Here is a 13,061-nt window from a genome sequence, read left to right on the forward strand (position 1 = left end):
CATATGGACGAACAAAACTAAGAGGTGCAAGTGAAAACATCAAAGTTCAGGTGTATGTGAAAACATCAAAGTTGGCCAAAAAAAATATGCAGCAAATAACAAGGAAAAGAAGGTGAAAACATCAAAGTTCGCCAAAAAAAGGTATGCAGCCAATAACAAGGAAAATAAGGGTCAGCGTGGCATTAAAAACCCTGAATTTATTTGTTACCTCATTTGATAAAGACATCATGAAACAAGCTCAAGCTGCCTATATATCTGCCGTAATACTTCTTGTAAATTTTATTTAGTTCAACTTCTGATAAATGATCACATATCACCAACTTTTCTTACTCTAAGCAGCAATCACACAGCCGAAATCAACACCAACCCAACTTTGCGTGAACACTGAATAACACAAATACTAATCTGAAATTACAATAATATTCACAACCTTGGTAAGAGAAAAGAAACCAGAACACTGCCAACAATTACAAAACGAGAAGAAAACAAGCGCTCACCAACCTATACAAACAAACACGAACTATCTTATCAAAATGAACGTGCCATGCCATAAGGTTAGCCAACTTCAGCATCACTTCCACTAATTCACTACAGCAGTCAAGAGTCAGATGCAGAACGACCTCTTCTTGCAATTATGCTCCCATACAAATCGATGATGATCAGGTCGTAGATGCTGGTCTTGATCTAAAAATCAATAAAGAAAATAAGGGACAACAAGGGAATGAAGAACAAGTCCTCTTCCGTAAGTCTTTCTACATCCAATTTTGGTATATAATCATTGAAAATGACGCATCAACCCACTTCGAGGCACATTTCTGAATTCACAGAAAACACACAGTATCATTAGAAATTAAAACAGATCAAGGAACAAAATTTTTAACACCTAAACATCAATTTATATTAGAAAACAGTATTATGTCCGCTAACAGTTAAACCTATGCCTTCAAGATTATATGCTTTTATTATATACCTGAAGAGTTCTAAAAAAAAATCGTTTGCATTTCTGCCCATGAATTTCATGGATTGGCAGACGGAAATATTTAACAATTTTTATTTTCCTAAGCCATCAAGCTAAAACTTCAATTGCAACAAAAACGAGGAGAAAGATGAAAGCATCATTTATGTAACTTGAAGAATGGTCCTAATCCATAGGAATAATATGCTTACAATCATAACATGCAGCAGCAATATGAGCAAAAAGGCTCAATGAGTAGAACAATTTAAGTGGCCAGTCTATATATAGTGTTGCAAGGTTGCAGGCAAGATTTATAGAAGCATTGGTGTACCAGGCAGCATTAGTGTGTATCAATCCATCCGAGCCCATATCACAGTGTATTGCAGCGAACACGAAATATGTTACCACTGGTAAGTAATCGTATCAAATCAATCACATTTGATTATCCACACAATATCTAAAGACATTTTAATTTTCCCATAAAACACTGATTAATTTTAATTTAATAGTATAAGTAAAATAGGTATTGATCCGATATAGAATTCAAGGTTTTTGTCTTTGATTTTATACACACATACATATTAAACTAGTCTGAACTGGTTTGTGAGTTTGATATCTTTGAACGGTATAATACATGTAATTCGATTGTTCAGTAACAACAATTAGTCTTTAGTTTAACTCAAGATGCTAGTCTACATTCCACTGTTCAACATGTGTACATTCCTCATGAGAAAGCAATTAAAATTCAAAAGCATCCTGCATGCCAGATGTATAGTTTCTAGAATGTCTTAGCTTGCCTTCAACAAATTTTTTTTCGCAATGTCAAATAATTTTACATGCCAATGCATCATGCAACAGTACGATACAATATGATATGCATTACGTGCCAGTCCTTGAACAACAAATCATGGTTCCTAATTTTTTTAATCATTAACAGCTGGACATTATATATACGGAAAGCTAATCTGCATATAAGTAATAATTTTTCATAAATAATATTGCATGGGGATGGGCATGACAATCAGATTCAAAAATTTGCCCAACTGTCTGACTCAACGAGAAAAAAAGAGCTTCAAGGATACACAAAAAGTAACTTTAATTACAATATTTAAATGTTGTACAAATGAAAACACTAAAAAAATATTGGTTAAGGTCTTCTAGGATACATGTTTCTCATTCAAACTTCCCAATTAGCTTCAACATTTTACAAAAATGATATTTTGCAAAATTATTTTAGCACTCACATTCTTTGCCAATTTATAAAAAGAACAGGACCTCACGTTAACGTAATTATTGCAGTGGGTTGAACTCATAGTTCAAGTTATACTTTGCAAAATTATCAAAATATCAAGCGTCTAACACATACTCAATTCAGATATATAACCAGTATTGATTCTGGAAGCTGGATGCAAATGTTCAAGAAACAAAACCCATAGAGCATAATTGGAAAACTTTCTCCCAAGTGCATCAAAAAATTGGTTACTGACAAAAACTAAGAACACAAAACAACATTGGATGGATGTGTGATGTCCTTCTACCGAGATAACAAAGACCTGAATTTCAAAAAAAAAATCGCAAAAAGCCAAATAAATCAAATAGCTTAAGCTTTTTTGGTTAACTATGGCTTTCTCTAGAGTTTCAACTTAACTGAAACTTGCCTTGGCATTAAAAAGAAAAAAAAATAAAAGCAACTGAAACTTTCCTAATAGGTTGAAGTAATTGTGAGGGAGGAACATCTTGGTCTTTTAAGATTTCTGAAAATTTACAGAGTTTTTATGCTCATACAACTGATTGGAGCATCCATGAAGGGCAAAAGAAAACATATTTAGATATGGTTGGAGTGATATCATTATTCACAAACAACAATCATAGAATGAAGCATTTCAAAGACCGTTATTAATGGCTTTAAAGGATTCTTTATCTTGTAACAGCTAATAGCCATATCCATAACCCTTTACTGTAATGGTCTCAAACAGCAGTTACCAGTATTGCACAGACACAGGATACAAGAATTAGATTTGGACGCCTATCCCAGTGTGTGATTCAGCAAGAGGGAAAAAGGGATACATGGATACATAGGATAAAATATAATTTTAACTATGTGATGTATTTATACATTTAAATACTGTTTAAACTTTAAACTATTAAAACAATTTTGTTTGTTAAGATCTATCAATATTCACTTTTAAACTTCCCAATTAACTTAAGAATATGAGAAGAACTATATTTTGCAAAATTGTTTCAAATACCTACATCCTTGACCAATTCCTAAATAGAATAGATACTCACTTCTAACATCAACACTGAGGATCAAACTCATTTTGAAAGAGTTCAACTCTCTTCTAATCTTAGAAGGTGGCCATCCAAAACTTCATAAGTATCCAAGTAACTAATATGCATCCAACTCGGATACATGTCCACACCGATTTTGGAGCTGGATGCACGTGTCTAGGTAACACTTACCAAGCTAAAAGATTGGGAAAAAAATATAGGAATATGAAATTACAGTCATAAGGACCACTATCAATTTCCAAAGTGAATGCTTTGATTTAAGAAACAAAACTCTTCAAATAGATTCAATAGCATTAATATAGAAATTATAGTATAATATTGAAGAAGGGAAAATTTTCCAATAACAACCATTATAGCTGATGTGTGTTAAGGATTTTGCTGCTTTGAATATCAATATGTTACTCGTTTGTGATAGTAGGCTGTTGTGAAGATGTCATCATGTACTACCTCCAGATCCTTCATCCATATATGAAGGTTCAGGCATCTCAAATGTTTGATTGCCAATAAAGGAAAATGAACTTAACAATTTCCTACACGATGTTGGCGAGAAGGGGTCCAGTCAGCTTGTAATGAAGGACGAGTGAGAAAGTTTGCTCCTGCACTGTCCAGAAGGATTTGTGGGATTGGGAACAGCAAATTAGAGAGAAAGAGGGCGGCCGGGGGTGAGAGGGGGGGCATGGGGAGGCCCAGACACTGCAGGAAAGAAAAAAGAACCTGCACAGCCCTTTTTCCTCCCAAAAGTCATGGGCTGGGGGAGGCCTAGTTCACATGGGCCAGGTGGGGCCTCATGTCTTTTAATTCTGGAAATACCATTTCCAATCCCACGGACCGGGCAGAATCATCCAAAGACTGCCCTCAATGCATTTAGATCCAGAGGTATCGGTCACCTTGATGAGAGACCGGCGGATGAATTGAAGATCGGTTTATTTTGACCAAGATGGAAGGTTGGAGAACTTCTAAAAGAAGCAAAATATCACAAAATCTTGGCCAAATTATTGGAACCGAGATATTCATATATCATCTAAAAGAGGATTAATAACTGTATTAAGGCTTTGATTTTGAAATTTATTAATTGATAAACACAGTTGAGGTAGTAAAAGTTAGAGAATATCTTTGCCGATATGTTGATATCATATCTGCCAACATCTTAGTTATATGAGTTCAATTACCAAAATAATAAGAGCCAAAATTTTAGATAAATCATAACCTATGGGCATTGAGTCATTGTCATTTCCTGGATCTTACTGTTCAGTAACCCATCCAATAGATCTTGAGGATGAAGCATATTCAGGATTATCTGGAAAGAACCACTACATGCTCTAGATTCAGAGCCATTAGGTTACCGCCAATTAGTTGCAACATGAGTACTCTTATTGGCATCAACAAGAAAACCAATGAGCATGTCACTTTGAATATACTGCAGCGAAATAAAAAGAGTAAATGGATGTCCATCAGTAGCATATGTTGTTTAGGAAGGGTGATTAGCTGTGACATCTTCAAGGAATGAGGTTACCATGGGAAACTAATAGTTAAGGAAAAGAAAATTGGCTCGTGCAGTATTTTTTTTTTTGGAACGTCAATAACTATGCTCACCATCTGGAGTTACTAGAGTAAGATGCATTAGCTATCTTTAGTGCTGCTTGTCACTATAATTACTAAGATGGGTGATAATCCACATTGATGCAAGTTAAAATTGTTTATCCAGAGAAGCAATTAACTGAATTTTGTATGATAGGAGTCACTAAATAGGTAAATATCATGACGGACAAACAAGCATCATTGACAAGGTTTCTACTTTCTATATCTCACAGATTGATCTGCCAAACACGGGCAGCAGTTCAAGGGGCTCAACTAAAAGTCAATTTCTCAACCACCATCACTGATACTCATGGTCATTCAGTAAAAGAAGGTACTTTTGAACAGCCCTGACATAAAGGGTCATACTAAAGGGCACTACCAACACTTGAAAAGTGTCAACCATCGAACATTTTGTCCTGCATTTCTAGAGCTTCCACAGTCAATGTCAAGATATTTTTTTGATGCTGATTCTACTATTGTCGATGCCAATTTGGGTTACATCAGCACTTGTTTCCAAGTGGGGAGCAGATCTTGACAATTCTGTATTATCATTTAGAATTGGTCGATTACTTACCACAGATTGATCTATTTACATTTTATGGTAAGGACTTTATTAGGTTTCCTAAGGGTCTTGAATGAATGACCAAGGTTAATCTTAGCCCACTTAGCAATATACACAATAAGTATTTATGTAAAGTGTGTAGGCTTTTCTCATTCATGCCAGTTAAATGCTTCCACATGGTTGTTCTCCTATTTCACTACTCTAGATAGTTTAAAGGACCAACATCCAGCAATAAGGCCTCTTCACACTGAAGGCCCCCACTCTATTAAAAGGCTTGGGCAAAGAATTGGAGATGCGTGAGTTATTGACGTACATCTTGATTGAGCATGAACACAATTTTCAATATCCTCACATGCTACATGAGTCAAAAACTACTGTAGATAGGTCTATAAATTCACTGCCCCTAATGTTTGTGTCGGTTTCCTTGCGTGTGGAAGTAATAGTTTTCCCTCGGTATCTCTGTGGTACAACCTTAGTTACCTGAAGCAGGTGCAGGTGCGGATGCAGGTTTATGAGTGGCAGCAGATCCAGTTGAAGGTACCAGGATGAAGGTTGCTCGAAAAATTTTGAAAAAAGAAGTGCTTTGGAAGTCACTTCAGAGTTTCTAAAGAGATTCTGAAGCAAGAAAGCAACCATAAGTAGAACTTTCCTACTACTAGGGATACAGCTAAAGATTTGAGATTCATGTCCAAAATTTAATGCTGGTGGACTAGCTTGGGCTTTGTTGAATCTGTATCACATTCCAACCGCAAATCTGAAACTCAACTTGCACATTGTAAAGTCTTATTTTTTATCTGCAATGGAGAAAATTATCACCCTTACCCTCGAAAGTGGACTCTACACAATATCGCAGCTGATCGATATCTGCTCACATTTTAGTTAGGAAATTTGGTGCAGAAAAAGGACCGTTCTCGTATATTCTTTCCTCATAGAAAGAAGAAAGGTCGAGCACTCAATTTTAATAAGTCTATCATGTCAGTGATGCATAAGTGTTGCACTGGACTCAAAATCATAAGTTAACAGATTCTATACATAGATATCCTAAATTGTAAATGAATGTATTCAAAAAGCAACTTGAAAGTTGATCTAATCGAAATTAAGGCTCCAAGTGATTTAAAAAATTGACATTGTATGCAATCAGATTGTTATCATTTAAAAGTAGGAAAAACATAAGCATACAAAACACATCATACACATTTGTGGTCATTGGTGGACAAATGACTTGATGATCGGTGGCACATACTAAAATTAATTCATAATTGGCCTTTGACTTGCCCTGATATGCAGCTAAGGATCAACCTCAATGATGTATCATCAAGGAGAACCGATGCATGCCAGTGCTGGTCCATCAGCCAGAATAAGAGGTCAGCTAAAACTAAAGCCACATCTAAAAGGCATAAATCAAACATCTTCATGAAAATTAAAGTTATGAGGGTGAAATAAACATCCACGATAGAAGAGGTTGAAGTTATATGTGATGATAAGCAAGGAAAATGAAATTCAGATCTTGCCGCAAATGCAGCAAAAAAGGTAACACCGAGTCATCAATGAAAACTAGTGGTGTACAGTGCTCTTTAAAACTTGGCCAATTAACAGGTAACATCATGCACAACAATATTAGACCAATTTCTTCAACATACCTCCCTGGCAGCAGCTGGGAACTATTTACAGGACCCTTGGAACTGCCAAGTCGTTTAGCCCTGTTATCTTGCCCTTTCTCTGCCCGAATGGCAGCCACCTCCTTCTCCATAGCAGCTACTTCCCTTCTCTTTTTCTTGGCCTCCACTTCCTTTGCTTTTGTCAATGTATCAACCTTCTTTTCCAGCATCTGCATCTCAAAAGATTGGCACAACAAATTAAACAAGTTTTGCAAAGGCGTGGCACCATTATATATTAGAATGCCAAAAGTACCTCGATTGCATCATCTTTGTCTTTCAGGCTTTGATCCTTCTCATAACATGTTTTTCTCAGGGTGATTACCTCCTTTTGCAACATGTCATATAACAACCCAGAGACGCTACTATCTGTATCAACATTGGGGAGTTCACTGGGTTTCTCATCTGGATTTTCCTTCCAACTGCCATGTGCCTCATTCTCTCTAGTTGCATCAGAAGATTTGATCAGTGAGAGGCCAGACCCATTTGCAAAGACCTTACCACGATCCAATGACCTAGTGCCACCATCAAATGACTTTGATGTCCCTTTGGCATGTTTCAGTACTGCACTTGTGCTGCTAGACAAAGAAGATCTCAACTGAAAAGATGGCCTCTTAGATAGGAAGCCATTAGGAGAACTCTTGGAAATATTCTCAGCACCACCAAGGGACTGGCGACGTGAAGGGCCATTGCTGACACTCCTTCCCTCTACACTGGTACGGCTGCCACCATTTGCAGACATTCTCAATCCCTCTTCTAATACCTTAAGTCGCAACTGATATTTTTCCTGAGAAGTTCAAAAGAATAAATTATCATCTATTATCACTATAGATAAAATGTCGACTAGCTTTTTCGGAAAACCAGTTCGCAGAATATAAAATACTTATGAGATATGAGGGTATAGTTAGGTGTTTTACTTTTAATTGAGCTTCAGATCGTGCAGTGCGTTCTGCAATAGCAAGCTTATCTCGAAGTTGCTGCATTTCTCCCTGTAACAAAAGTTACGGCTGATGATATATATATTCCATAAGAAACATATTGAGTGACAATTACCATAAATTGCTTAACTAAAAGAAGAGAATAATTCTAATAAGTAAGAAATAGCCACTAACATGACATCCTTAAAATTAGACCATGAAATAACTGATCCAATGATTACTGCCTACCTGCATGAATCTTCGCTCCTCAAGCCATTGTCTAACAGGCATTACTTTGTCATTAGCATCTTTCCATTCATTTGCAACTACAACAGCAACCCTATTAGCTGTAACCTTCGCACGGGCTAGTTCCCGGTCTAGGGTTTTCATCTCGTCCTAAGCAAATACATATGCATATATCAACATAAAATTAATAAGTGATGAGAAATAGCATTATGTACATTTTCAAGCTCTAATGAAAGACCAAAAGCAACAATGATTCAAGAAATTTCTCGAGCTCTATAATTATTATGGCAGTGAGATATGTTACATTCATCTCCTGAACTTTCCGCTGGTAATCCCTAACAGCATTTGCAGCCGCTCCACCTGAAAGAACAGCCTCTTCTAGCTCCTTTACTGTCTGGCTAAGCTTTTCAACCTCAGCAACCTTCTGGCGGTGCATTTTATCCAGAATCTTGTTTTCTTCCTACAGAATGCAGAATGGACAAATAGAAAAGTAAATTTGTTTTAACTTTTCATAACCAAAAAACCCAATCCTCACTCCATATTTTCAGAGGTTACAGAGTAATGGTTTGTTGAAGGATACCTGACAGATTTCAATCTGTTTCATCAACTCCTGATTCTTGTTTTGTAAATCATCCACCATAGAAGCCTTTGCAAGTGCAATCTGAACAGTTCTTTCTGCTTCTAGTAGAGCTGCTTCCTTTGATTTTGTGAGACGATCTAATGCCCTGTTGTCATCCTGTAGCTTTGCAATCTGCAAAAAAGAAGTGACTGTCAAAATATTACCATCTTCCTACATATCCTATTGGTATGCAAATGTTACAGGCAGATACCCCTTCACCCACTAGTGAAAAGATCTCGTTTTGCAGGCTAGATGATCCTACAGTGCTACAAAATATCAAAGTTGTAGAAGGGTAAAGGCATTGATGTTAGTTCATGACAAAACTATGTAGAATAGGATATCAACAAATATGGACAAAAACTTCTGTAACCCTTCTCCCTTTCTTCCTTTTTTTTTTAAACGTAGGAGGGAGATCACCAGCTTAAACTTTACTTGCAAAGCCACACCTCTGCTACATACAAATGAAGAATAAAATCAAGAAACACAAAGAAAACAAAACCAGTCCGCCAAGATGGTAACTCTGTAGGACAAACATCTAAACTACATTAAAAAAGGTGAGAAATTGATTAATTCACATAGAAAAATTTATTACATGATAACTAGTAGATGGCAAGTACTAAAAAAAATCCTATTAAAAAGATAATATCCAGTGGCTTACCATCTCTATCATATCTGACAAATATTATTTCTTCCCCAATTTTCTCTCTCCAAATCAAATCGAATTGTTATGACAGATCTTTTCTTTTCTAAATGTAAAACAGAAGACTCCTGTATACTGCAGATTAGAAAGAAAACTAACATAACCAGAAACACAAACATCCAAAGTGCCCGTCAAATAAGACAAGCCACCACTTTACGATAGTACAAACCTTCACTACATTTGTTGTCCAGCAAAAAGTACAAACGTTTAAAAACTAAAATGTTAAAGCATGGTTCCTCGGTGGCGCATGCATGATATGCCCATGCAGCGAGGGGCACTCAATTCATGCATGGGACCATGTGCAGTGCATGGCCCTCCACCACACAGGCTAATCACCATGCTAGAAGTGCAGCCACATACAGGGGCGCAGGCAATTGGGCACAGATATGCTGCACTCATAAAATAAAGTGGGCACAAATAGTTAAAATAAAATGAGAGGTTGGTGAAAATGAAAGGATTCAGTAAAACTCCGAAAAATCTTGCAGCAAATCTATGAAACAGCAAACAATAAGTTAAAAGCTTCAAGCATTTATCTCCATTGGTCATGACAATGGGAAGAAAAAAGAAAGTACATAGACATGTAACAGTTTCAACTAAACTTATGATTTTCCAAATAATTTGGTGATGTCTGGCAGGAGTGGGTTTAATGCAACAGTTAACAAATATAGGTCTAAAATGGGTTCTAAGTTATTTGGGTAGTTATGAGATTTAGAACAGCTGGACATGATGGTGCAGCATATGGTACCTCTTGGCGAGCTAGCTTCAGCTCTGCCTCAAGTGGTGCAAGAATGGCTTCAATAGGGGGCATGTCATCATCCTTTTGAGCTGCATGAACTCTTCTAAGCGTAGCCTCTGCTGCAAATTGAGCAGCCAAGGCTGCTTTCTTCTCATCATTTATCTTCTTAACTTCAAGATTCTGCAAAAGCACTTCATCATAAATAATTGTCCAAAAATGGATAGCCAAAATTATAGCAAAAAAAAATGTTATGGACTACCTTGTTTTCCAAAAGTGATTCAGTTAGCTTTAGTTTTCCTTCCACCTTAGCCAATTCTTCTGTAAGCTGAATGGGAAAGAAAAATATCAGAATGCAACCCATAATAAATAATAACAATAATAATAATACAAGTCCCTTTTCCCTCTATTTTAAAATAAAGGATTGAGAAATCTAGTTCAAATAAAATGATAATAACAATAAAACTGTTGGATGCTGGAAAGTTCTTTACTGGGAGTGTATGATAAATATTGCCAGTGCAACGCAAAATAAACATACGGAACAGAAACACTAACTAATTAGTGGTCAATTGAAAATCAGCTTAAGCTATGTTGAGATCCAAATCCATATCATTGGGAAACAAGAAAATAGCCCATATCAGAGATTGAACCAATATTTTTGAGCACTTTATCGGACATTTTAATTATTCTGCATAGAAACCAAGTAAGACAAAATATAACATATTAAATAATCAGATTTTAGCACTGAAATATTGTTTGATCTTAATAATCAAACCCAACAAAAAAAAATCATAGAGTTATATACCAGTAGTGACAAGATCAAAAGAAGAAAAAAAAAACTCACTTTTTCACTCTCTAATTTCAAAAAAAAAACTGCAATTTGATTTATAACACGATTTTATGGAAATCATCAAAAGAAGAGAACAAGGAGAAGCATCAATCAACAGTGTCAATAAAAGAAAAAACTTAGTTAAATCTGCATTTAGAATCATAAGTCCACAATGAAGTTACAAAAAAAAAACGAAACAGAACAATCGCCAAGACGAATATTCCAAAAAAAGGGTGAAATCACCTCTTCAACTGCCTTCTCCCTGGCACGCTCTGACAACCTGAGTGCCTTAATCTCCGCCTGCGCCTCCCCCAATTCCCGATCTTTGTCTGCAAAGACCAAACAAGAAAACACCTCAATGCCCCAAAAGGAAAAAGAAACAAGAAAAGATCAAAAAAGAGACGGATCGAACCGCATTCCCACCTCGGACTTCATTCTCCAGTCGACTGAGCTCAACCCTCACCGGATCGGATCCATGGAGCATATTTATGAACTCCTCCACCTCCAAGCTCGGCTTGATCGAAGGCCTCCGCCTCAGCGCCGGCCCCGCCTTCCCCTCCCCCTTGAACGACGCCGACGCCGTCAGTATTACCGGTGCCGCCGCCGACGATGCTGCCGCATTTCCTCCCCCGGCCTCCGCCACATGACCCTCCCCGCCAGCGCCGCCGCTCAGATCGGCCATCCCCGGATCTGATCCCTCTCTCACATCAAATCACAGCACACCGACAAAAGAAAAAGAAATAATTAATCCAACGAAATCCAAATGCCGGCCCCCTGCTCCGATTCCAAGAACTAGGGTTCTTCCTTCCCGATCGCAGCGAGCCCCTAGGGTTTCGATTCGTACATATTATTTTCCTACAAAGAGCTCCTCTTTTCTCGCTTTATATATTGAGAGAGAGTATTGTAGTAAACTACAGTGAATGAGGAGAGGTAGTGGAAAGGGCGCTGCTGAAATCACCAAGCTACCACGGTCACCTCATTCAGGATGGCCAGATACGTCCGACCCCACAATACTGTTATAGTGCCTACAATTGTCCATTTTTGGGAACTTTCAGGCCATCTTAAGATTGAAGCTTTCAATAATAAAGACGGAGCAGATGTAAATTTTATGAGTCATAACTCAAAATTGATTACTACTTAAGAACTAAACACCTTTATATTAACAGCCATAAGATGGAGCTCAGAGCAGCATGAGAAAATATCATCCTAACACGAGGCCGGTGCTAAGAGCTGAGCGTGTCCTTCTTAAAAAAAACTCAATCACTAATCAACTAGATACGAGATGAATGGCGGAGGGATGGAAATCCTCTATTATGCAATATTCATTGGATGGTCGAGAATTGTAGTGTCTTACAAATTATACATGTGTACCATAAGGTGAATAGAGTGGCCTCTTTTGATACCCAATACTCCAAAAAAATTCTCTCGACATACTAGGGGTTCCTCCTCCACCACTTTGTCATCTTATTTCTCTTGATTCTGCTAGCTTTATCTACATCAGTATGAGCAACCATTTATATATATATATATATATTATTTAGGAATCCTAATGTGAGCGGTAATAATTTCGTAAAAATTTCTAAAGCGTCACTCTTCTTGATTGCGACGCCCCGCGCTAACGGACAGGATGGATTCAAGCAGCGACGCTGACGCCAGATCTTCATCCGCATGGAGACCTCTATAAGCGCGTGTTATTTTAGTTCTTGTTGCTCTGTTTTGACTGAAGGTCAAGGGTGGGTCTGCTCCGACACCGGTGGATGAGAGGATCCGAATTCTGATAAGCTGGCTGGCAAAGAACGGCAGAAAGCGGACCCTGTTAAATATAATTCTGACACGTACACGGAGCACCCACGGCCTACCGAACTGCGAAGACGCGTCCCAGTCGCATGCTTCCCGGTCCCGTACGTTCGACGAACCTCAGCCGTCGGATCATGCCAGGGTGGGCATCTTTTTTTTAAAAAAAATTGGAATACGC

General features: G+C 37.5%; 1 protein-coding gene across 1 annotated transcript; it reads right to left on the bottom strand.

Moving 5' to 3' along the window:
- Positions 1-261: 261 nt before the first annotated feature.
- LOC103695922 (microtubule-associated protein 70-1-like) lies at positions 262-11,966 on the bottom strand. Its single transcript, XM_008777373.4, has 11 exons — positions 11,510-11,966; positions 11,330-11,415; positions 10,520-10,585; positions 10,270-10,440; positions 8,786-8,956; positions 8,510-8,665; positions 8,209-8,355; positions 7,960-8,031; positions 7,299-7,829; positions 7,028-7,215; positions 262-815 (listed from the first exon to the last, which is right to left on the bottom strand). The coding sequence occupies exons 1-11, from the start codon at positions 11,766-11,768 to the stop codon at positions 776-778; spliced, it is 1,887 nt and encodes a 628-aa protein (XP_008775595.2). The 5' UTR covers positions 11,769-11,966; the 3' UTR covers positions 262-775.
- Between the last annotated feature and the right edge of the window lie 1,095 nt (positions 11,967-13,061).

The sequence above is a fragment of the Phoenix dactylifera genome, chromosome 8 (genome assembly GCF_009389715.1).
Source record: "Phoenix dactylifera cultivar Barhee BC4 chromosome 8, palm_55x_up_171113_PBpolish2nd_filt_p, whole genome shotgun sequence".
In the NCBI taxonomy this organism is placed as follows: Eukaryota; Viridiplantae; Streptophyta; class Magnoliopsida; order Arecales; family Arecaceae; genus Phoenix; species Phoenix dactylifera.

Bases quoted from the DNA above. Each gene is read 5' to 3' on its own strand.
- LOC103695922 (XM_008777373.4), bottom strand. From the start codon at position 11,768: ATGGCCGATCTGAGCGGCGGCGCTGGCGGGGAGGGTCATGTGGCGGAG. The intron at 8,957-10,269 runs GTACCATATGCT...TCTTTTTTGCAG, and splicing joins TGAAGCTAGCTCGCCAAGAG to ATTGCAAAGCTACAGGATGA. The intron at 7,830-7,959 runs GTAAAACACCTA...TGAACTTCTCAG, and splicing joins GATCTGAAGCTCAATTAAAA to GAAAAATATCAGTTGCGACT.